The sequence below is a fragment of the Podarcis raffonei genome, chromosome 5, assembly GCF_027172205.1.
Source record: "Podarcis raffonei isolate rPodRaf1 chromosome 5, rPodRaf1.pri, whole genome shotgun sequence".
In the NCBI taxonomy this organism is placed as follows: domain Eukaryota; kingdom Metazoa; phylum Chordata; class Lepidosauria; order Squamata; family Lacertidae; genus Podarcis; species Podarcis raffonei.
This window is the reverse complement of record NC_070606.1, coordinates 10,883,902-10,909,925: the sequence shown is the minus strand read 5'-3', so window position 1 is coordinate 10,909,925 and position 26,024 is coordinate 10,883,902. Positions and strand designations below refer to the sequence as shown.

General features: G+C 43.1%; 1 protein-coding gene across 1 annotated transcript in view; it reads left to right on the top strand.

The window, feature by feature from the left end:
* Nucleotides 1-26,024, top strand: part of FGFRL1 (fibroblast growth factor receptor like 1) — a 179,607-nt gene that overhangs the window by 82,072 nt on the left and 71,511 nt on the right. The window contains exon 4 of the mRNA XM_053387393.1: nt 5,048-5,320. Within this exon, the coding sequence (XP_053243368.1) occupies nt 5,048-5,320 (273 nt within the window). The remainder of the gene's footprint in view (nt 1-5,047; nt 5,321-26,024) is intronic.

Below are 26,024 nucleotides of genomic sequence, written 5' to 3'. Positions count from 1 at the left end.
TTATCTACTCTGTAAATTAAGAAGGGTGGCGCTGTGGTCTAAACCACAGAGCCTAGGGCTTGCCGATCAGAAGGTCTGAATCCCTGCGATGGGGTGAGCTCCCGTTGCTCGGTCCCTGCTCCTGCCAACCTAGCAGTTCGAAAGCACATCAAAGTGCAAGTAGATAAATAGGTACCACTTCAGCGGGAAGGTCAACAGCATTTCCATGCGCTGCTCTGGTTTCACCAGAAGCGGCTTAGTCATGCTGGCCACATGACCCAGAAGCTGATGAGCATGCAACCCCAGAGTCATCCGCGACTGGACCTAACGGTCAAGGGTCCCTTTACCTTTTTATGTTTTGCAACATACTCAGTTCTCAAAACTATTCATAGTTAGATACTCTTGATAACTAATTAATTGCCATCTTCTGGGCTATCCTAGATAGTAAGGGCTAACCTTTTCTTCCAACGCCATTTGGTCTTTGCCCTCCAAACAAAAGACCCTTCTCAGAGTTCTTCTGTATGGAGAGAAGCAAGAACAATTCGTGATTGAAACAAACAAACAAACAAACAAACAAAATAGCTTGCTTTCTGTTTGCACAGACCCAAATTGCGAGGCAATAACAGGTTTTCTATAAAAGCATTGTAACATGTACTAGATTCTAAAATGGTAAAAATATTGTTTAAAATGTGAACATAAGAAATCGCACATCAACATTCTTCTGGGTAGTAGAAATTGGTTTGATTTCGATGACATGTTTACTATCTGCCGCTAGCTTCCAGAGTACACCTGGCATATTATAATAGACAAAACATTAATTAACTATGCGACAAATAATTAAACTTGTACTGTAGCTTTTACCTTACAACTCCAGCATGGCTTTCAATAACGAAGCAGATAAGACAAATAATTAAAACTGCACAAAACAAAACCAACCAGCCATCTGTAAACTACCACTAATCAGCCCAACATCTTAATTACAAAGAACTGCAGAAAGCGAGAGAGAGCCTTTTAACTGGAGCCTGGAGTTTCTGCAGTGTCAGTGCAAGATAATCCTCAGAGCAAGGGGTGTTATCTGCTCATGAATCACTGTATTTTGATGAAATATAGAAATAAAATAAATTGACCGGTAGCACCTTGGAGACGAACTAGGTTTGTTCTGGGTATAAGCTTTCGTGTGCATGCACACTTCTTCAGATACTGTATTTTGATGGTTATATCAGAGGCCTTCGATTTTTTTGGACCTGCGGCACATTTTGAAATCTTAAGAAACTTGCCGCGGGTATCACAAAACATTAGTTTCCCAGAAGAAAAACAAGTGGCGATATCAAAACAACAGGCCGGCGCACCTACAGCCTCCATAAAAACAAATACAAAATGGTAATTTGTACTCAGACAGTAACACCCCACCCAACAAAAATAAAATATGAGAGGGGCAGGAGCTCAATGGTTCCAATTAGACTTTTTTCCTTGGTGATTTAAACCATGACTTAATTAAAATCAACCCTCCCTGACGGTTATGAATGCTTTCTAAATTTATATTGTCACTAAGAAATGAGTCTACTTGCTGAGGCAACGTAGGGGGAAGGGAGTGAAGGGGAAAGACAACTGTATATTTTTAAGGTTTTAACAGGGTAGCTGCCAGAAGTCCACCCCCCCACCCCCACTGGTATCTGATAAAAGCGCCTCTGCCCTGGGATCTAAACTGAAGATAACTCAGCTGCTCAGTAGGACAGGTGTAGGATCCCTGATCTCTTTTTATATCCAAACAGAATGGGGATTCCAGTTGCTTGTAGTTCTAGGCAAGGGAATTACATCAGCACATTTATCTCTGTATGTGTGTTTTTGTGTGTGTGTGATCTGAAGTACTCAAACAAACAAAAGTTATCATAACTTGATTTATTCACTACAAATGCCCCTATGAATTCACATTGCTGTTGCTAATTCGGTTTATATGCCGCCCTTTATCAAAAGATCTCAGGGCGGTGTACGGCATTAGAAACACGTTACAAAGCATCAGGGATAAAAACATTGTAAAAAGCATACTGACAGAAAGCCTAACAAATGGTAAATTCTTAGATAATCCGCGCTTTCCTTTTAAATTGAAGGGTTTCTTCAAATTCTGTTAACGTTCTGATTGCGTTTAAATATTTCAGAATAGCAAGTGTCGTTTGAAAATAAACCATTCCAGATTCTTAGGGTATCGTTTGTTGCTTAATCTGGTATAATCAATAGTTTTTGTGTTTTTAATAACATTTTGTACCTAAATAGATGACTTTTTTGTTTGACTTCTGATATTGAAATTTGTCTGCAGCTCAGCTAAAATTGATTCAGCGGGAGATACAGGTGGGCTTTTTATTTTAGCCGCCCTGAGCCCGGTCTTGGCTGGGGAGGCCGGGGTATAAATAAATTATTATTATTATTATTATTATTATTATTATTATTATTATTATTATTATTGTTATTATTATTGCGGCACCATATTTTTCACCAATCGGATACAAAAAAATGGCTTTTCATTATTTTTCTGTACGTTTTCTCTCTCTTTTTTTTTAAAAAAAATAACCAGTTCAACTTGAAATTTGCTCCCAAGTGCACACTTCGCCTCTGGCAGCCCTGCCCTTAGGTCCCTGAGTGGACAGAAGAGGCTGGTCAGCGGTTGTCAAACAAGACACGCTCCCCAATCCCAGACTAATATGCCTGAAAATATTTTATAAGACATTGCTATCAAGCCATCACTCCAAGGAACAATGTTATTCAGTGAGCCTGGCCACCATGGGGATATTCCAGGACAATCTGCTACAGCACCATCCATCTCTCATTTCTATTTCCTCCATCCTGTCCTCTTGCTGCACCTCTATATCCCTCCCCACCCCTTTGGTGCAGTTAGGAACTTCGCGTGGGGCTTTCCACGCACATATCCTTCCATTTCCTACTTTTTCACCATTGTGGGAGTTTTCTAGGAGGTTGCTCGCTCGGGTAATATCCACCACAGACTCTCAAGTCTCTGTGAACCAACAGGACATTTGCTCCTGTTCTTTTTGCCCTGGAATAGGTAATACAGTGGTACCTCGGGTTAAGTACTTAATTCGTTCCGGAGGTCCGTTCTTAACCTGAAACTGTTCTTAACCTGAAGCACCACTTTAGCTAATGGGGCCTCCTGCTGCCGCCGCGCCGCCAGAGCACGATTTCTGTTCTCATCCTGAAGCAAAGTTCTTAACCTGAAGCACTATTTCTGGGTTAGCAGAGTCTGTAACCTGAAGTGTATGTAACCTGAAGTGTATGTAACCTGAGGTACCACTGTAGTTTGAACTCTTCCGCCAGTACTTCTCTTCTGTTTCCCTGATCTCACTGTCCTTTCTGCCTCCTGTCATTCGCATTTGAGTTTTCCTCTTTGCGCTTAGGCCTCAATTGTAGCTCATCAGTCTCCACTCCTTATATGGCTACTGAAATATTCCCTGCCAAATCTATGTCTTTATCTAGCTGTACGTTTTTTGGGGAAGGGTGATGCATAAGAAATTAATGCATACATTTTACTTTGGCACTTTTGCTGCCTGTGACCCTTTTTGGTGTTTTGCAGTAAACTAAAATGCTGCTTTCCGTTCTTAACCTGAAACTGTTCTTAACCTGAAGCACAACTTTAGCTAATGGGGCCTCCCGCTGCTGCCACACCGCCGCCACGCGATTATTGTTCTTACCCTGAAGCAAAGTTTTTAACCTGAAGCACTATTTCTGGGTTAGCGGAGTCTGTAACCTGAAGCGTATGTAACCTGAAGCGTATGTAACCCGAGGTACCACTGTACTTGCACTTTTTTTTGGGGGGGGGGTGCTTTTGAACTGCTAGGTTGGCAGGAGCTGGGACTGAGCAACGGGAGCTCACCCCATTGCGGGGATTCGAACCGCCGACCTTCTGATCGAAAAGCCCAAGAGGCTCATATACTCAGCCTGAATAGCTCAGTTGGTGGTGCTGATAACATGAAGGTTGCAGGTTCATTTCCCATATGGGTCAGCTGCATTGCAATGGGTTGGACTAGATGATTCTCAGGGTCGCTTCCAATTCTATGATTCTGTGTAATGCATAACCAAGGGCGCATGTTTGAAACCCTGGCATATAGGGTACTGGAGTGAAAGCATCAGCTGTCTGAAGTACTGGGTCCCGGACACCTGCGTATGAGAGTGCAGAATGTATGAATTACTGGAAGACATCTCATTTTATTTTGTTTGGAAATATTATTGGGAACATGTTGCTGTTAAAATCGCAAATGCCAAGATAAACGCATTACAAAACTGAACTTCAAGTCCTTTCAAGGGTGGTAGAGAGAGTTTAGCTGAGCATTCCAAAACCTTTGGTATATAACACTGGGTTTGTGCTCAGTTTTTCCCTGTACTTGTTCCATAGTGTCCTAATATTTAACATCACATAGCACAATGGACTCGCTTCATAACCATCTGGTTGAGTACTAGATTCTTGTTTCTCTTCAATGAGAGAAAATTCATTTATTCAGAAAAGGCAAATGAGGCAGTGGACCTAGGGCTGGATCACCTTAGGGTGCAAGTTGGGAAAATTATTTCTTTGAATGCTCTCTCACACCAGCAGCTCTTTGCATGCAGAAAGCTAGTATGTTACGCAAGAGGCTAGAATGTATCGCTTTAACTGCCAACACTGTTACTACTTTTGGTTTTCAGGTTTGTCATTTATAACTTTGTCTAGCTATTTGCTGCGTGTTACTAATTAAATTGCTTTATTATTACATTTGTATCCCACTTTCCTTCCAGGTTTTTTTTAATAAGCATCTAGAAAATGTTTACAAATTGATTTTATCATCGTTTTTTAATGATTGCCACAAATTCAGCAGAGAAATGGGAAGGGGGCACAGGGAGAAAAGATTGGTGGGAGAGGAATTTTACAATTTATCAAGATGTGCGTACTGGCACCTCATGTTTCACCCCCCCAAAAAAAGACTATTGTTATACAATCCATATAAAGTGTCGTATTCTTTGACAGTGTCTCAAACTTTAATCAAGAAAATTAAACACGTTACTTTTCTTTCTTTCTTCCCTTGCCTAGGCCCACCCAGAATTTCTGATAAAGTGATCCACCGGCAGTCTGTGAGATTAGGAAGAACCATCAAGCTCCCTTGCCCCGTAGAGGGTGACCCCCCACCTCTTACTATGTGGATGAAGGATGGAAGAACCATCCACAGTGGTTGGACGCGGTTCAGGGTCCTCCAACAAGGGTTGAAAATCAAAGAAGTGGAAAGCCAGGATGCGGGAACATACATCTGCAAAGCCACCAATGGTTTTGGCAGCATGAATGTGAACTACACCCTGATTGTGATTGGTGAGTACCAAGAGTGCTCTTCAGAGATGTGAGCCTTTGAGGGCTGCAAATCTGCTCTGTAAATAATCTACCAGCCCCTAGTTAAACTAGTCTGTCCCAATATTTACAAGCGTTTGCGGCGCTGCATGTCTCTGTGTTGCAGCCAGCAGCTTCAAGATAAGATTAGCCAGCCTTGTGCCAAAGGTTGCAAACAGACCGGAGTGATGCAATAATAGCTGATCACAGCGAGTTCCACACAGGAAAGGTTGAGTGATAAGGGGAGGTCACACTAGCCTTTGTGGTTGCTGCTGGAACATAATTGTTCTCAAAACAACCCTTTCTGCAAACCCATGTTTCACCTTGGGTAGCAAGGCAGTGTGCTACCAATATTGTCAAGAATAGCGGCAGGTGCCATAAATCATAGAGCCGTAGAATTGTAGAGTTGGAAAGGGACCACGAGGGTCATCTCCTGTGATGAAGGAATCTTTTGCCCAATGTGGGGTTTGAACCCATAAGTCTCATGCTCTACCAACTAAGCTATATATATATATTATAAAGTTTTACTGGTGGCTTAAAAATACCAGAATCTATTCTGCCTGTGCATTTCACCATAATATTCTGAATGAAGACATAGGTGGTCTACGGCCACAATGAGACCACAGAGTGGCAGGGTTTGAATAGACCAGCTGTGCCCCCCAAATTAATTTGGGACCAGATCCAGGTTAGGTTAGCTGGAATCAGATGGGGTGGGTAACTATTCACTGAACTGAATAAAGCCTTCTTTGTAGTCTTTTCTTTTTCTCCTCATCTTTGCAAAATAACTTTTTTCTTTGTAACCTTCCTTTCTTCTGGAAAACAGATTTTTTAGCTCTGTTTCAGAAATCATCCCCTTGGGGAGAGCATAGGTTTGATCATCCAGATTCATAAAGGAAAAAGCTGATTCAAACCGATCAAAGCTTGCTTAATTTACTCCCTAACGGGCCATGCACAGCGATGGCAGTTTGTAGATTATGATGATTTATAATATTCATCTGAAAATAGCACCTAATACTATGCACCGTATTTTTCGCTCTATAAGACGCACCAGACCATAAGACGCACCTAGTTTTTGGAGGAGGAAAACAAGAAAAAAAATATTCTGAATCTCAGAAGCCAGAACAGCAAGAGGGATCGCTGCACAGTGAAAGCAGGAATCCCTCTTGCTGTTCTGGCTTCTGGGATAGCTGCGCAGCCTGCATTCGCTCCATAAGACGCACACACATTTCCCCTTACTTTTTAGGAGGGGAAAAGTGAGTCTTATAGAGCAAAAAATACGGTAGGTGGAGACTGATGGGTTTAGGTATTGATATACTTGCTACAAGGTAATTTGCTTCTGTCTGAGCTAATCCTTGCTAAAAATAGCATCTCTTCAGTGTTCTAGAACGTGTTTTTCGTTTGTACAATAGCTACCACTCACTTGGATAGTTTCTGTTTGAAAGTACTATTCCTCCTGATGCCTCATATTTGTGGCTCACTAATGCTGTTTCTATTTAAACTCTGTTTATATTTTCTGTCAGGGGTTCCAAGCGAGCACAAGGGGTGACTGTCAGGCTCTTTCAAAACTTTCACTTGACTCCACATTTAAAGTACATGTGGCAAAGGCTGGGTGTTAGGGAAAATGCTCTTTTTTGAAAGCTACTCATTTTGTGTGAAGTTCTGGGATATTTTTTTTATATATATATGGTGATGTGAGAACCAGGACCAACCCCTATTTCAGAAACCTTAGGATTCTGTAGAATAGATGGGAAATAAATCCATTTCTTTTGGATCTCAGGATGCAGATCTGTTTCCATTACATTGGTACCTCGGTTTAAGAACAGTCGGGTTTAAGAACAATTCGGCTTACAAACTCTGCAAAACCAGAAATAGTGTCCCGGTTTGAGAACTTTACCTTGATCTAAGAACGAAATCCGAACGGTGGAAGGGCACCGGCTGCAGGAGGCCTCATTAGGGAAAGCGCGCCTTGATTTAAGAACGGTTTTGGTTTAAGAATGGACTTCCAGAACGGATTAAGTTTGTAAACCGAGGTACCACAGTACATCTCCTCTATTCTCAACAAAGCACTCATCCTCCCACATGAGGTGCAGAAAGAACTTGTGACAAGTTCTCTCATCCAACTTCCTCCAGGCTTTTTAAAACACCTGAATATTTCTAACATTTCTAACTAAATTAGCCTTCTTACGAGAACTGGCAATAATTATATTCCATTCTTCTGTTTTTACCTAGTTTCTGCTGCTATCTGATCTCAGGGCCTTACAATCCAAGGATCCTTTTCTTCTTTACCTCTGCAAAAAATAAAAAACGCAAGCAAACCTGTAAGCTAAACCAAAAACCAGTGTTAAGTAGAATGTACAGTTTCCTCCCATAGCTGAGCTTAAAAGGTTTTGTGGCTTACCACAAGGTTTTAGATGCTAATTACAGCGAAGAGACAGCTTTTAATCCAAATTCACATTCCAAAGATTAAGTACAAGAGTTGCTTATCTGTTAGAGCAGTGGTTCCCAATTAGCTATATACAGCGCCCGCCCTGTTTTTCAAAAGCCAAGCCATGGACCCCCTATTTTTGAAAATTTTTGATACCTTTGTTGTAGTTTTTGGTATGTGAATGGTGCCCCGACACCCTACATCAGTGGTGTGCAAGCTTTTTTCAAAGAGGGCCAGATTTGATGAAGTGAAGGGCTGTGAGGCCCAAACTGTCACAGGGCCAGATTAAACCGACCAGCGGGCTGGATTAGGCCCCCAAATGGACTTTGGACATGCCTGCCCTACATGGATTCCTTAGGATCAATGGACCCCCAATTGGCAACCCCGGCTGGAGAGTCATCTGTAGTCCAGAAAACAGTGGTGCGGTATATTTTGTACATCTCCTGCATAAAAATCTTTGCACGAAGCTCTTCTCTTCAGCTGCCACTGAATGCTTATTTCTTATTCTTGTCTTTTCTTTTAATACCACTGGTCATTCAGCAACTAAATATAAGTATTAAAAGTAAGCAGAGGCCCTAATATGTAGCTCTTTAATCGCTTAAAAATGAAGAGCCCGTGCAGGTACTATCTTACAAAAGTAGTTTCTGTTCAGAGAATGTAACCATTTTCAGGAGCCTGAAGGAATTTTGCCTCTTTCTGCAATAATATGTTAAGTGATGCTTGGGTTGTTGTTTTTTTTAGTTATTGTCTGCAGCTTGCAAAAGTGCCTTTCTTCACTCAAGACACGCGTTGCCTCACCCTAAGTCATCCACAGGGCATGTGCCGTCCTTAAGAACCACAGTTTGTGAATTCATGTGTAGGTGTATTTCATCTGCAGAGTGCAGCTGAGGATATAATCCACAAAAGCACCTAACTCTTTAAATACTCTGATGGGGAATGTTGTTTATTAGAGCTCCTATTTTACCAAAAGTGTAGTTCTTGAAGGCAATAGTACAATGTCTACTATACATAGCATTACCTTCAAAAAAGCCTTTTCTTGCTAAACTGGTTATTGCTTGATTGTATTTTACAAGTTCTATGAAGTACAGTCTTTGATACTTTGGCATATATATTAAAATTTGTAATAAGAATCTATTTTTTTAAAAAATAAGATTCAGCATATATACCCACAGAGAGATACTTTGGCCGCCATTTTTTTGTTTATTCAGTATGTTTCCTGACATACTTAGAGCCCAAAATGTCTTCTGTGTGCATAAAAGATGGTCTGTATGACAGGTCTCTGGTGATCTCTTTAACTGGTATCTCAAAACATAATTTTTAGTATTAAAAAGCTGTGGAAGCACATGAAATGAGAAATGTAGATGGCACCTGACATCTCTGTTTACACTGCTGGCTTCTAAGCACACATTTATCTGCATGGATTTGCTTCAGTTTTGGCCCTTGCTATTTGTCCAGAACCAATGGAACAAAAGTTTTGAGACTTCAGAACAAATTAAAAAGCAAACAAAAATAGGTAAGAATGAAACTCTCTGATACTGATCAATGAATATACCTTTAGCAGAGTGAAACAGCTGGCTTTAGGTGCCATGAAAGAGCAATGTTTTGATGGCTATTTATTTTATTGTTCTTGTATTTTAATTGCCAGGGGTGGTGGGGAGGTGCGTGTAGGATTTTCTGCTGCAGGTTCCACAATAACTTGACTGGCTTTGGGTACATTTTGGGGGTGGTGTGGGAGGAGCTTTTGCTGCTTTTATCTTAGTCAGGAAAAATTCTTGGGTTGGCCTTGGATCAGCATTATCTCTGAGAGGGAAGCAACGTATATCCATTATAAAGAAATTCTGACTTTTCTTGTGGTAGCAGCTCATCTTTGGACGAAGCTAAGTGTACACTTTCCATGAGTACCAGCATCAACAGTTATTGCAGGTGGCACTGAAGGAACAGTCAAAACATACATAGATAAACGGAGGGTAGATGGACAGCTTTTGTGACATATGGGCCAGATTTGTTCAATATGCTAGGGTTGCAGAGCATGACGTATATACCTGGTGCACATGGATCTTTGTAGAAGGACATTCTGGGATGACGAAGCCTTTTACTTTTGAGTCTATTGAAATACATAATTCTACTTACTGGGGTTGCTTTCTTTGAATGTTTTGGCAGCAGTTCTGTGTTGAAATTCCTCCTGGTGGTTGTAAATACTTTGTGTACATGAAAAAGAATAAAACTACAGTTTTAACAAAAATCGCAGAGCTGCTACTTCGTTTCTAATGCATTGGCCACATTCAGACTATTATATTGCAGCTTAATAAAGCAAGGTTTGAACAAGCCTCATGCTCCTTCATTCTTCCCAACACTCAAGCCAGAATATTATCATTTCCTGTTATGTCTGAATGAACTGAGAATCTTTGGTTAACAGCTTCTGAACAAGCTAGGATATTAAGCCAACTTTAAATCATGGCTTTATATCCTAGCTTGTTTGGAAGACATCAACTCTAGTTTCCTAATTCAGACATAATAGGTAACTGTAGTTCGTATTACCAAGACACTTGTTTCAGATGGCAATCTACATACACCCTCAAAAGATGTGTCTGTTTTGGCTTTCTTTTAGGAAATGAACATGGTGGCATTGCAAAGGAATCAGAGCAAGCTATAGTGGTTTAGGCCAAACCTCCCATAGCAGCGGGACGCGGGTGGCGCTGTGGGTTAAACCACAGAGCCTAGGACTTGCTGATCAGAAGGTCGGCGGTTCAAATCCCCGTGATGGGGTGAGCTCCCGTTGCTTGGTCCCTGCTCCTGCCTACCTAGCAGTTCAAAAGCATGTCAAAGAGCAAGTAGATAAATAGGTACCACTCCAGCAGGAAGGTAAATGGCGTTTCCGTGCGCTGCTCTGGTTCGCCAGAAGCGGCTTAGTCATGCTGGCCACATGACCCGGAAGCTGTACACCGGCTCCCTCGGCCAATAAAGTGAGATGAGCGCCGCAACCCCAGAGTCGGTCACGACAGGACCTAATGGTCAGGGGTCCCTTTACCTTTACCTTTTACCCATAGCAGCAGCCATGAACCATCTTGTTGTCTTGATTAGTCCCTGTGACTTTTGCCATGTCTGTGGCAAGCTGATGGCTATTAATTAACTTTGGGAAACGAAACAAAAAGGGCTTCCTCTAGCAAGCATCTTCCACTCATCATTTAATCAACTCTAAATTTCCGTATTCTGGGAAATGTCACCACCCTTTCCCACGAGGGACTCTTCCGTCACCTGGCCACGAGTTCTGGTTGTTCAGAGTCCCTTTCATGACCTCCCTGCACCTCTGTGGAAGGAAAATGGTCCTTTGTCATTTTATGTCACTTTCTCATCGAGTTCTGTCAATGAGTTCACTTGTTGAGTAGTTAGACCTAATGCCCATCAGAACTCTCTTTCCTGTAACTGAACACTTCTCAGTCACCCCTTTGTTCAGTCCTCCACACTCCCATTCCCCAGCTCAGTCTCACTCTGTAGATTCCTGCAGGAGAAAAGAGACTTCTGCCTCGGTCTAGCTAGAACCCTCACATAGGCCTCTTCATAGAATCATAGAATCATAGAGTTGGAAGAGACCACAAGGGCCATCGAGTCCAACCCCCTGCCAAGCAGGAAACACCATCAGAGCACTCCTGACATATGGTTGTCAAGCCTCTGCTTAAAGACCTCCAAAGAAGGAGACTCCACCACACTCCTTGGCAGCCAATTCCACTGTCGAACAGCTCTTACTGTCAGGAAGTTCTTCCTAATGTTTAGGTGGAATCTTCTTTCTTGTAGTTTGGATCCATTGCTCCGTGTCCGCTTCTCTGGAGCAGCAGAAAACAACCTTTCTCCCTCCTCTATGTGACATCCTTTTATATATTTGAACATGGCTATCATATCACCCCTTAACCACCTCTTCTCCAGGCTAAACATGCCCAGCTCCCTTAGCCGTTCCTCATAAGGCATCGTTTCCAGGCCTTTGACCATTTTGGTTGCCCTCCTCTGGACACGTTCCAGTTTGTCAGTGTCCTCCTTGAACTGTGGTGCCCAGAACTGGACACAGTACTCCAGGTGAGGTCTGACCAGAGCAGAATACAGTGGCACTATTACTTCCCTTGATCTAGATGCTATACTCCTATTGATGCAGCCCAGAATTGCATTGCATCACTCCCAGCTGTGTTTGTTGTTTACTTCAGATTAGTCAAAACCCTTGCAGGAAGCGTTCCCAAAGAAAAACCTTTTTTCTATTTTTGGAAACGTGAAGTGGATTCCCCCCTTTAAAAAAAATGGTGAGGGCACATAAAAGTATTCTCCATCTGTCTGCAAAGGGCCCGCCACCTGTTTTTTTTAGTTGCTGTCAGAAACGTCTGACTCAGACACAGTTTTAGACCCGTAGTTCATGGTAAAGTTCAGGAGACTGATTCTGTTCAATTATACCTTTCTCAGGACGGGTACTTAACAGTGTTTTTCTCCATCTTCCTACCTCTGCCTTTATTATGTCATTCCAAACCCTGGTGTGTTTAGGCTTGCGCTGCAAGTATGTCTCATTCCTAGCATCTGCCAACTAGTACATCCACTACAGATAAGATAGTATTAGTATTAGTATTATTAGTATTATTAGTATTATTAGTATTAGTATTAGTATTAGTATTAGTATTAGTATCTGCCTCCCCACAGCACCAAGATCCCTGCTGTCTTCCCCGCATGCTCTGTGTAATAATAATAATAATAATAATAATAATAATAATAATAATAATTTATTATTTGTACCCTGCCCATCTGGCTGGGTTTCCCCAGCCACTCTGGGCGGCTTCCAACAAAGACAAAAAATACACTAAAATGTCACACATTAAAAACTTCCCTGAACAGGGCTGCCTATGTAACTGACAATGACACATGGCTTTGGGAAATCAGGCCAGCAATGCCCACACTGGTTGCTGCTGCCCTTCGTCACTCACTGATATTAGTAACTAGGTTCAAGATTAGCCCAAGGTAGTATGGTGGTTTTCCCAGTAGTGATGTATGGAAGTGAGAGCTGGACCATAAAGAAGGCTGATCACCAAAGAATTGATGCTCTTGAATTATGGTGCTGGAGGAGACTCTTGAGAGTTCCATGGATTGCAAGAAGATCAAACCTATCCATTCTGAAGGAAATCAGCCCTGAGTGCTCACTGGAAGGACAGATCCTGAAGCTGAGGCTCCAATACTTTGGCCACCTCACGAGAAGAGAAGACTCCCTGGAAAAGACCCTGATGTTGGGAAAGATGGAAGGCACAAGGAGAAGGGGACGACAGAGGACGAGATGGTTGGATAGTGTTCTCGAAGCTACCAGCATGAGTTTGACCAAACTGCGGGAGGCAGTGGAAGACTGGAGTGCCTGGCATGCTCTGGTCCATGGGGTCATGAAGAGTCGGACACGACTAAACGACAACAAGTATGGTGCCTAAGGGACACGGGTGGCGCTGTGGTCTAAACCACTGAGCCTCCTGGGCTTGCCAATCATAAGGTTGGTGGTTAGAATCCCCGCAATGGGGTGAGCTCCCGTTGCTCGGTCCCAGCTCCTGCCAACCTAGCAGTTCGAAAGCAAGCCGAAAAAATGCAAGTAGATAAATAGGTACCACTCCAGCGGGAAGGTAGACAGTGTTTCTGTGTGCTGCTCTGGTTTCGCTGTTCCCTTGCGCCAGAAGTGGCTTAGTCATGCTGGCTACATGACACGGAAAAACTTTCTGTGGACAAACACCAGCTCCCTCGGCCTGTAAAGCGAGATGAGTGCCACAACCCCAGAGTCGTCTGCGACTGGACTTAACTGTCAGGGGTCCTTTACCTTTAGTATTTCCACCCATTAATAAACATGGTGCACAATACACTGGGCTATTACAGGCAGCCCCTTTGTTTTTTATTCTGTCCGTTGGTGAAATGGGGTATAATGGAAGCCCATTGAAAAAACCTTCAAACACCCTGCTCTGCCCCCATTCTGCCCTTTTCAGTGACGTTTCAGTGACATCTTTATGACGTTTCCGGGTCACTTCTGGGTTTGACGTGATGCACGTATAGATGGTCACACACGTATTGAACACACATAAACAGGACACTGCCTGTAATGGGAGCTGCCCTAGTGTATAGTGGTTTTCTTGTGTAGCACCCATTAATTTAAATGGGACTTGTGTCAGAGGGTGTCCTTTTGGATAATGCCCAGTGGGAACAAACCTGTCTTCTCCCATTCTTGTCATCCTTCATGGCATCCAGCATCTGTTACCTGTTATAGCCTGCACACCTTGTAGAGATGTACCGTATTTTTTGCTGTATAAGACTCACTTTTTCCCTCCTAAAAAGTAAGGGGAAATGTGTGCGCGTCTTATGGAGCGAATGCAGGCTGCGCAGCTATCCCAGAAGCCAGAACAGCAAGAGGGACTGCTGCTTTCACTGTGCAGCGATCCTTCTTGCTTCTGAGAATATTTTTTTCTTGTATTCTTCCTCCAAAAACTAGGTGCGTCTTGTGGTCTGGTGCGTCTTACAGAGCGAAAAATACAGTATTTAAAAGAGAATGGGTGGAACTGGTAGGAGCAGGATTTGATTCCTTTAGTGTAAGCGGGGATCAAACGTGGCCAGTGGTGATGTCAACTTTCACTGCCTGGCCCAGTGTTAAATTAATCGTTGTGTTCTTCTTTCCCCTTCTTTTCTTTAACGAGATTCCCCCTCCTCCCACCCCCCCAAAAGTTTTCTTGGTTTCATTTGATTTTCTACCATGTTCAACCGTTGGGTTTATCAACATGCCATGAACTGGCCAACAAAAGACCCTCAGTTTAGAAGCAGACCTCTCCTCCCTTCTCCTCCTCGCCCCATGAAGTTGTAACATAGGAGTTAAGTTCAGAAGGTGACAACACCTGTTTGCAATTTAAAGGAAATGAAAAGATACTTTTTCCATGGCTATAAGCATGAAATTCATACACATACGTATGCATATACAGTTTCACCAGCGTACTCCGTCCTATGGTACACAAATGCAAACCAGAATTACTGCCAGTGTCAATTAAAACCCTTGAAGACATCTGGATATGTTTAACCCACAATTCCTTGCAGATGATTTGGAGTGTGTGTGGCGGCGGCTGTTACATCTATGCAGCTATCAGGCCTGCATATTTTAATAATTACATTTATTATTAATAGTATTATTTTGAAGGAAAGCAATGCAACATGTCAACTAGTCTGATATTTGACCTGGACCATAAATGGCTTCCTTTTCATTAGGTGAGAGGAACTGAATCAACTGCGGGGTGGGGTGGGGTTTGGAAACCTGTGGCCCCTCCCACCAGCACTAGCCAGCATGGCTAATGGTCACTTGTAGTGAAGCCACAGGCTCCCCATTCTCTTCTAGGCCACACCCTTTTCTGTTGTGTGCATTTCTTTTATGCGACGCAGAAGACATTGTCCTTCAACAATATGTGCTTTCAGTTGCAGAAGATTTCTGGGCCCTCTCAGTTTACCACCATCAAAGCTTTAAAGCCCTAAACAGCCTCGGTCCGGTATACCTGAAGGAGCGTCTCCACCTCCATCGTTCTGCCCGGACACTGAGGTCCAGCGCCAAGGGCCTTCTGGCGGTTCCCTCGCTGCGAGAAGCCAAGTTACAGGGAACCAGGCAGAGGGCCTTCTCGGTAGTGGCACCCGCCCTGTGGAACGCCCTCCCACCATATGTCAAAGAGAAAAATAACTACCAAACTTTTAGAAGACATCTAAAGGCAGCCCTGTTTAGGGAAGCTTTTAATGTTTAATAGGTTATTGTATTTTAGTGTTCTGTTGGAAGCCTCCCAGAGTGGATGGGGGGACCCAGCCAGATGGGCGGGGTATAAATAATAAATTATTATTATTATTATTATTATTATTATTATTATTATTATTATTATTTATCAAAGACAGCAAGTGACAGTTTTTAATAATACAGAAACATCAGTGTGCATGTTGCTTTATGGAGTAACATTAAGAAACTTCCTACCCTTAGGAACTTACCATTTCGGGTGGGGTGGGGTGGAAAGGAAGACAAGGTTGAAAGAGATGACCTTTTTAACCTGCCAGCAACAGATTTTTTGATGTGTTCACCCCAGATGTGCTGCATTCATTAGCATCTGCCCAGCTCCAGAGACGCTGTGACTGCAGCTTTCTGTTTGTTGTCAGCTTCACTGCTTGTAAGGTATCCCACAACTGTGGTTTTGTTGCACAACAAGGAGGTTGAGATGTCAAGAAGTTAAAAGCATGGGGGCACCATCTGCCAAACTGCCTCCACCCATAAGGTGTCAGCTTCAGTTGCTTCAATTCCTGCCCCCAAACCTCTAACCAAGCAAAATAAATAAATAAACAAATAAAACTTGTAAGAGAAGTAAGCCTATGTGCACTAAGAAATGTCCCACCTTTTTACATCTTCCAAGATAAGCCTGGGGTGTTTAAGAGGGTACATTTTTAAGTCAGAAGGCTGGAAGAAGAGAAATCAATCCTGTTAGAAAATTACATTGGCCAACTTTTTCTTTTGTGAGAAAGCCTCCATCTTTCTCCTAGTTTCACTGCTGTGATTTCGTGTTCCTGTACAACAAGAAGAACAGTGAAAACAATGTGATTGTTTTGAACACTTAACTAAATGGCTGGCAGTTCTTTCATAAAACCAAATCCAGTAAGATAAGCCAGTGCTTTTCCATCCCAGAAGAAGATCAATGCTGTGATCACCAATAGTCAGCATGGATTTCTGAAAAATAAGTCATGTCAGACTAACCTGATCTCGTTTTTTGACAGAATTACAAGCCTGGTAGATGAAGGGAACGCAGTGGATGTAGCCTACCTTGATTTCAGCAAGGCATTTGACAAGGTGCCCCATGATATTCTTGTAAAGAAGCTGGTAAAATGCGGTCTTGACTATGCTACCACTCAGTGGATTTGTAACTGGCTGACTGACCGAACCCAAAGGGTGCTCATCAATGGTTCCTCTTCATCCTGGAGAAGAGTGACTAGTGGGGTGCCACAGGGTTCTGTCTTGGGCCCGGTCTTATTCAACATCTTTATCAACGACTTGGATGATGGACTCAAGGGCATCCTGATCAAATTTGCAGATGACACCAAACTGGGAGGGGTGGCTAACACCCCAGAGGACAGGAACACACTTCAAAACGACCTTGACAGATTAGAGAACTGGGCCAAAACAAACAAGATGAATTTTAACAGGGAGAAATGTAAAGTATTGCACTTGGGCAAAAAAAATGAGAGGCACAAATACAAGATGGGTGACACCTGGCTTGAGAGCAGTACATGTGAAAAGGATCTAGGAGTCTTGGTTGACCACAAACTTGACATGAGCCAACAGTGTGACGCGGCAGCTAAAAAAGCCAATGCAATTCTGGGCTGCATCAATAGGAGTATAGCATCTAGATCAAGGGAAGTAATAGTGCCACTGTATTCTGCTCTGGTCAGACCTCACCTGGAGTACTGTGTCCAGTTCTGGGCACCACAGTTCAAGAAGGACATTGACAAACTGGAACGTGTCCAGAGGAGGGCAACCAAAATGGTCAAAGGCCTGGAAACGATGCCTTATGAGGAACGGCTAAGGGAGCTGGGCATGTTTAGCCTGGAGAAGAGGAGGTTAAGGGGTGATATGATAGCCATGTTCAAATATATAAAAGGATGTCACATAGAGGAGGGAGAAAGGTTGTTTTCTGCTGCTCCAGAGAAGCGGACACGGAGCAATGGATCCAAACTACAAGAAAGAAGATTCCACCTAAACATTAGGAAGAACTTCCTGACAGTAAGAGCTGTTCGACAGTGGAATTGGCTGCCAAGGAGTGTGGTGGAGTCTCCTTCTTTGGAGGTCTTTAAGCAGAGGCTTGACAACCATATGTCAGGAGTGCTCTGATGGTGTTTCCTGCTTGGCAGGGGGTTGGACTCGATGGCCCTTGTGGTCTCTTCCAACTCTATGATTCTATGATTCTATGATTCTATGATTCTATGACCTACAACTGGAGTCTCTTCCCTGCTTTCTTTTAGCTTTTTCTCAAATACGTGTTCCCTCTTCATGGAAAATTAGAAGCTCAAAGCAAGTTGTGCCAGGGGAAAAGATGGAAAATTCTCATAGCTTTACGGATTTAAATTAGCCCAGTGTTGAAATAAGGAGGGGGGGTGCTTTGCAAACATTCATACATTTCTACACCATTTGCAAAGGGTGCAATGCTATTCACAATGTCATGGTGGATGGAGGGAAGAAGGGATGTGCTTCTACCTGATGCAGTCATTCTACAGAAGGGGTAGAGAAGTAGATCCAGGCAGTGTGATGAAGCCCAAGAGAGTCCTCTTACACCCTCTTTGTTGCCCAAATGCAACACAACAGCCTTGTACAGCTGCCAGTGCGTCTGGTCGTTTCTGGTCACTGCTGCCACTACCCTCCTAACTTACTCCTGCAGCCTCAGATGGGGAAGGAACCTGGGATGTACTACTACTACTACTACTAATAAATTTTTATTTATACCCCGCCCTCCCCAGCCAAGACCGGGCTCAGGGCGGCTGTCAGGGAACTGCCATCTGAGGAGCAGGAGGTGAAAGGGCTCACAGAGGGTGAGAGAGACCATTCAGCTGAGGAGGGGACCAGCAGGGGGAGAAGTGGAGTTCCAAGGGAAAGTGAGTCGGAGGGAGGGCTCAGAGACACTTCCAGCGAAAATAGTGGGGAGGTTTCAGGACCTCCCGTAGGGACACCCACTCCTCGCCGGAAACTGTCACGCCGAGAGTCCAGAAGACGCGTTTCCGTTAAGGAGCTTTTATGCTGGAAGAAGTTCCGTAAACGCCCACTGTCCGATTCTACGAGCGACTGATGGAGCCATGCTTAAGGAGCTCCGTCACAGACAGAGGTTTGTGGACTTAGCCAAACTCTGAGGGACTAGGATTTTACGCACAAGCAGCTCACCATCCCATCACAGCGGCTAACAACCAATAATAAAAACAAGTTGATTAAAATACAATTTAAAAGATTAAGACACAACATTAAAACATTAGGATGCAGCCTCATCACAGGAGGAGAAAGGAAAAAGAAAGAGGGGGAAGAAATCAAACTGATTCTAAGCCAAAGGCCAGATGGAATAACTCTGTCTTACAGGCCCTGCGGAAAGAAATCAGATCCCGCAGGACCCTGGTCTCATGAGGCAGAGCGTTCCACCAGGCCAGGGCCAGTGTTGAAAAGGCCCTGGCTTTGGTTGAGGCTAATCTAACTTCCTTAGGGCCTGGGACCTCTAGGGTGTTGCTATCTATGGACCTTAAGGTCCTCTGTGGGGCATACCAGGAGAGGCGATCCCATAGGTACAAGGGTCTACTAAAGCAATTCCTTTTTAAAAGGTTCTGAGCCAGTGCCCCAGCACTCCTGACTTCAACCTACAGCTTTTTGGTTCATTCAGAGTGTAACAGCAGCCTGCTCTCTGAGTCTCTCCCAGACCTCAGAAGAATGCGCTGGCGACTTGCAATGCCAACCCTAAACCCCCAGGAGCCTGAATGCCAAGCATCTGGGCACATGGGGATTCTGAAACCCTGAGATTGGCAACCACACACACCTCAGCAGTAATATTAAGGAACTCCACTAGGAATAAAAGCAGGGGGAAAGCAGGAGAAGGTCCAAACATAATACAAAATAAAACCGAGCACTGTGGCTCTAAACCTAGCTTACGCACTGCACTCGTTCTTCAAGCTCGAGCGCAAAGAATCAGGAAGGCTAGAGCGCATTGTGAAAGATCCAGCTTGGAATCCTGGTGCTAGAAAGGGAACTGGATCCCCTTCAGGTTGGGAGGGGAACAAGCTGCAAGAAACGTCTCAGCTTTTTTAAAGCCTATCTCATGGGAGGGGGGACCCTAATCCTGACATTCCTTGGTAGGAGATATGTGCCTACTAGACTTTGGGAAACGATGGGCACCTCAGGACCTTTCTTCACAAGCAATGAGTCAGATCATTATCTCTCCCACCCCACTGGGCCAAGTCATATGTATATTATGAATTATGGTGCTGGAGGAGACTCTTGAGAGTCCCATGGACTGCAAGAAGATCAAACGTATCCATTCTTAGGGAAATCAGTTTTACCGTTAGAAAATCTATTGCTCAGCACATTTGAGGGGAACACATTAAATCTGGCTCTAACAAAAGCGAATCTATGTGACGCAACCGATAAGGTAGACAGATATCGAGGTATCTGGGACATAAATGTAATGCCCTGATTTATCGGGGAACATGTACCTCCACCTGTAGTAAGATTTTGTTGCAAATCAACCTCCTCCAATCTTTGTTTGATGACCTTTTTTGCTGTAATTAGATCTAAATTTAGTATATCGGAAGGCGAGATTCCATAAGACAACAGTTTGGAATGGATTTTTGTTGCCCATGGGCTGGTAAATTCATCTCTCCAAAGGCACTGAATAAGATGGTAATTGGGCAATTTATGCCAAAGGGACAGCCAGTAATTAAAGGCATGTCTCCACATCAGGATCTCTAAGGAGGGGGTCTTAAGTTCTAAGCGAATAGCCGAGTTGCTTACACAGGAGGGTAGTTTCAAAAGGCGTCTGAGAAAAAGATTTTGCAATGTCACCAGAGGCATGAGGTTTACAAAAGCGCCCCATAAAGGGACCGCATAGGCCATAGTTGCAACCACTTTTGCACTATAAACTTTTAAGGCAGATGGAACATGCATAGCCCCCTCTGTAAAGAAAAAGCGCAATAGAGCGTAGATAAGGGCTTTGCCCTTATTTTGTAAGTATGTGATACGCGCTTTCCATCCCATATTATGCTGGAAGTAAATTCCTAGATATTGAAATTTGTAGACCTGTTCAATTGGCTTCTCCTCGAGTTCCCACCTATACAATTTACGACTCATGGAAAAAACTAGGACTTTAGATTTGGAATGGTTAATAGTACGTAAGTAAATTTGTTTGGCAATATAACGCGAAGATCTTAAAGGCCCTCCTCAAACCGATTCTTGAATATGAGAGGATCACCGCATCGTCAGCGTACAATAGTAAGGGGCAGCGATAGTCTGCAAGCCTGGGTGCATGAATGGTGGTTTGGGCCTCAACTAGGGGAGTTCTCATGTCACTAATATAGAGGTTAAAGAGATGGGGGCAAGGATGCACCCTTGTCGTACCCCCCTATTTATTGGTACAGAGTTTGTGAGATCGCCCTCAGGTGTTAACCTCACCCTAGCGGCCGTCCCTTCATGTAATTTGATCATAAGCCACAACAGCCTTTTATCTATGCCCCACTTTGCCAATTTTCCCCATAGCAGCTCTCTAGAGATACTGTCAAAAGCCGCCTTCAGGTCTATAAAAGCGGCACATAGAAGACCATGAGTGGGGGAAGAATACTTCCGCGCCAAATGATATAGAATTATTGCATGGTCGATAGAAGCACGATTTGGTCTAAACCCGGCCTGTTCATGGCCTATCAGATTGGAATCTTCGGCCCATTGGGTTAGTCTGGTTAGCAGGAAGCGAGTATAGATTTTTCCGATGATTGATAATAAACTGATATTACGATAGTTTCCTGGGTCCTCTGGTGGTCCTTTTTTATATATAGGAATTATGATGGACTCCTTCCATGATCTAGGTATCTGGCCCGTGGCATTAATTGCATCAAAGATTTTTGCAAGAATTTTGGCCCACCATGCTGGGTGTTGTTTAATAGCTTCCGCCGGGATCAGATCGGGCCCTGGGGCTTTATCAGTTTTCAGTTTAGCAATTAAATCAACTATTTCCTCCGGGTCAGTATCTGGCCATATGGGCAAGTGACATGAAAGAGTATCAGAATGAATGTTAGAGATAACTGTCTGGGAGAAATATTTTCTTAGAAATTGTTCCCATGTCGGGGCTGGTATAACCGTCAATGGGTATTTCCTCGATCTTTTGTTGATTAAATTCCAAAAACAACGAGAGCTGCGAAGCTTAGAGGCAGCAATCAGCGCTTGCCAACGTCTTAGCTGCCATTCATGCTTGGCTGACTTCTGTGCCTGTTTGTAAGCAATTTTGGCCTGCAAGTACTCTGGGGAAAGAGTTTCAGCTCCAGAAGATTTATATCTGTTGTAGATACAACAGAGAGAGAGTCTAGCTTGCTTACATTTGGAATCAAACCAAGGTGCACCAAACTTGGGTTGATCTCGGTTAACCAGGTGAGTCGGCATCGTAAAGAAGCTAGTTAAATCTACAGAGAGGTGGGAGAACCACTCCAATATCCTATTTGGTTCAGACAACTCCGCCACTGAAACAATAAGGGGTTCGGAGATATTCCTCTGGAAGAATTCTGCGTATTTTTGGGCCTGTTTCATAGACCATTTAATGCTTCTTACTTGAGCTGCGGCATTTAAACCTACATGAATTGGGTGTGAACCGCTAACCGGGTGCCAGTCAAGCGTTAGCTTGGCCGCTAGAGGTAGGTGGTCACTGGATTGTACATTGTCTACTTTAAAATAAAAGAAGTTTGAGAATAGGTCTTCTGAAACTAGAAGGTAGTCTAGGACACTATTTGATGTTGTGCCCAAATGAGTGAAATCTCCTGGCACGTCCAGAGGGCAATTGCCATTCAGAATGTTCAAATTCATACGAATGGCCAATTGATAAAGAAGGACTCCCGCCTCATTCACTCTGATGTCCTTAGATCTTCTTGATGTAAAAGAGATTAAATCAGATTTTGGGTAGGCCCTTGTGCATATAATTGTTTGAAGTATTTCTGGAAGCAATTTCTAATCTCAGTTGGATTGTGTATATCTTTTCCTTCTACTTCCAAATTTGTGATGGTATTTAGTTTTTGTCTTTTTTTCAGTTGCCAAGCCAGTAGTTTCCCACATTTATTCGCTGATTCAAATGTCTTCTGTCTCATTTGTTTAATTTTCCATTCTATTTCCTGATTCATCAATTCCATATATTGTACTTGATATAATTTTATTTCTCTCAAAATCTCCTGCGACTTTGGCTTTACTCTCAGTTTTTTCTCCCCTTTTTTATTTTCTCCAAAATTTTATCTTTTTTCTCATTTCGACTTCTCTTTTTTATTGCGTTCTGTTGTATCAAGAACCCTCTCATCACAGCTTTACTTGCATCCCAGATTACTCTTTTTTCAACATTAGTAGTCATATTTATTTCAAAATAGTCTCTCAAAGTTTTTTGGGCCTTTTTATATACTTCTTCATCTCTAAATAGGGTGTTATTCATCCTCCATCTAAAGGAGCCGGGTGTTGTTTGCTTCATCTCCATCTTTACAGCATTGTGGTCTGAGCAAGTTTTAGGGCAGATTTCTACTTTCTTTATCTTTGGTACCATTCCTCTAGTAATCAAAATTTGGTCAATTCTAGTCCATGTCATCTTAGCTTCAGAGAAGAAAGTTCCCTCTCTCCCCAGGGGGTTCTTAGTTCTCCAAATGTCAATCAAGTCCATATTGTCAGTCAATTCAAAGCAAGTTTTTGGTAGTCTACCATCTTTGGTGACTACCTGTTTTTGTGCCTTGTCCATGTTTGTAGATACAACTCCATTCATGTCCCCCATCAAAATTATATTATAGTCCATATAGTCCAAAAGAGTCTCATGCAACTTCTTAAAAAATTCAGATTTCCCCTCGTTCGGTGCATACACCCCTACAATCAGAAATTTCTCTCCTTGAAATTGAATTTTGATTGCCAAATATCTTCTTTGTTCATCTTTAAAAATTAATTTCGGTGAAAATTTCTCCTTTGCATATATCACCACTCCTCTCTTTTTGACCTTATCAGACAAAATAAATTCTTGTCCCAATCTCTTATTAATAAGTATTTTCCTATGTAGCCTCATTACATGTGTTTCCTGTAAACAAATCAAGTCCAATTGTTCTTTTCTTAATATATGAAAAACACCTTTTCTCTTTCGAGGGGAGTTAAGTCCATTACAATTCCAACTTAGAAGTTGCAGAGCCATGGTGAGTTACTTAGTTTTCCCTCCAACTGCACTGAGTTGTTGTTCTTCTTCTGTCGGTGGTGTGTCTTTCCCTGGGCCAAGGAGTCCAAATGATAAGTTTGCTATGTCTAAAATTCCTTTTCCTGATGCGATTGGCTCCTCACCAGATTCCACTTCCTTCTGTAGATCCTCCTCGTGGTCTTTCAAGAACTTGTCTTTATCATTCACTGTCCTTATTCTTATTTTTCTTCCTTTGTATTTGAAGGATAGACCTTGGGGGAATTCCCACCTGAAGAGTATTCTGTTTCTTCTCAATAGAACAACAAGATCTCTGTAGTAGGCCCTTACATCCAAAATATATTTGGGTATATCCTTAAAGATCTCCACGAATGAGTCTTTAATTTCCAGAGTTCTTTGATAGTGCAGATTCAAGATTTTGTCTCTTTCTTCTTTTGTTCTTAAGGTAATCAAACAGTCTCTTGCTTTGTTCTTTCTTTGTCTTTTACCAAGCCTAAATGCACTCACTATCTTGAATTCTTCCTTCCCCAGGTCCTGTTGCCAATAATCTGTAAATTCCTTTGTAAGGAAGTCTCCTTTCCTTGTAATTCAATCATAGACAGTGTTAGGTCGTGATCCTCTAGTTTCTTATATACCGGTGGTATCTTCTCTTGAGCAGCGGTTGCAATTTCCTTAGCTTCCTCTGCTATCTTTCGAGTCGAGGCCGATTCCTCCAATAGTTTTTCAATGGACTGTGTGTTAGAATTCACCTTCTTTCCCAGTTCATTAATACTTGACCTTACCTTTACCTTTTATAGGGTTAGCTATGAGCAAAGCTACAGCAGGCATTTGGCCTGCTTGTGTGGTGTTGGATTAATCCCTGTTACCTCTTCAGCCTCCAATACCTCCCCCCCCAGTCTGCCCCCTCTTCTCCCTCTTGACTACTCATCATCATCGTCCAACCACCAATCCCCTGGCTCTGAGCCTTCTTCTCTTGGGGGTTCCGCAGCTGGTTCCTCTCACCATTTCCTCTGCATCCAACCAGTCTGTGACGATCTGGTTTCAGGACTTAGTCCTGCAGGGAACCTGCCCCCTCAGGTTCCCAGAGCCTTTAGCAGTCTCAACAGGTAGAACAGGAAGCGGATGGTAAAGTGCAGCACAGCAGCAGTCTACCTGGGCAGGTGCGTGATGGCCTTTATCTTTTTACAGTACCATTCTGCTTTCACCTTTGTCCACCTGGCTGTTGATGTCTTGGGTGCATTGCTGCCCTGCTTTAAAACATAAAAAGTTAAAATGCTAAGCATCTGGATAGGCTTGTCTAAACAGGAATGTTTTTATCAGGCTCCGAAAGGAATACAATGAAGGTTCCTACTTGATCTCAATAGACAGGGAGTTCCATGCTTAAATTTTATCGCAGTTTGGCTCAGTCCACAATGTTGCCCCTGGGTCATGCCTCTGCGATGTCTAACTTTAGCCACAGTATGCTGAGAGAAAGTAGGATTAAACAGAGAAGAGAGGCTGACAATTTTTGGCTTTGCTTTTAGCCGGAAGCTAAAATCACATGTAGCTTTCCAGCACCACAGAGAGAGAGAGACACTGAATGGTTAGTATTTTCGGAACATCTTTTTTTCTTACAATAGCCAGCCAACTGCAAGATTTAATGTGAGTCTGGCAGATTGATTTACAAAGCACTCTTACAGATTCATTCTGCTCCAACATACCAGAATGTGACAATTAAGCCAACATCTGGAATTCATTGCTGCAGCAGATCCTAAGTAAACATTATAGCACTGTTGATTTCCTCGGTGCTGGATTTCCTCTTGCTACCACAGCTTAACTAGTGTTGTCCTGTCAGATAGGACTAATGATAAAAGCAGAGCAAATGCAAGAGCTATAATCCAGGCCTGTTTGACCATCTCCCTTTAACAATCTGTATCATAGGGACGCGGGTGGTGCTGTGGGTTAAACCACAGAGACTAGGACTTGCCGATCAGAAGGTCAGCGGTTCGAATCCCCACGACGGGGTGAGCTCCCGTTGCTCAGTCCCTGCTCCTGCCAACCTAGCAGTTCGAAAGCACATCAAAGTGCAAGTAGATAAATAGGTACCACTCTGGCAGGAAGGTAAACGGCGTTTCCATGCGCTGCTCTTGTTCGCCAGAAGTGGCTTAGTCATGGTGGCCACATGACCAATAAAGCAACCAATAAAGCGATATGAGCGCCGCAACCCCAGAGTCGGTCACGACTGGACCTAATGGTCAGGGGTCCTTTATCATTGGTTTATTTTTTTGGCCATGTAAGGTTCAGCACACACATGCGCACACAGTTGTGGTCTTGCCGTGCGCCATGAGTATTCCTT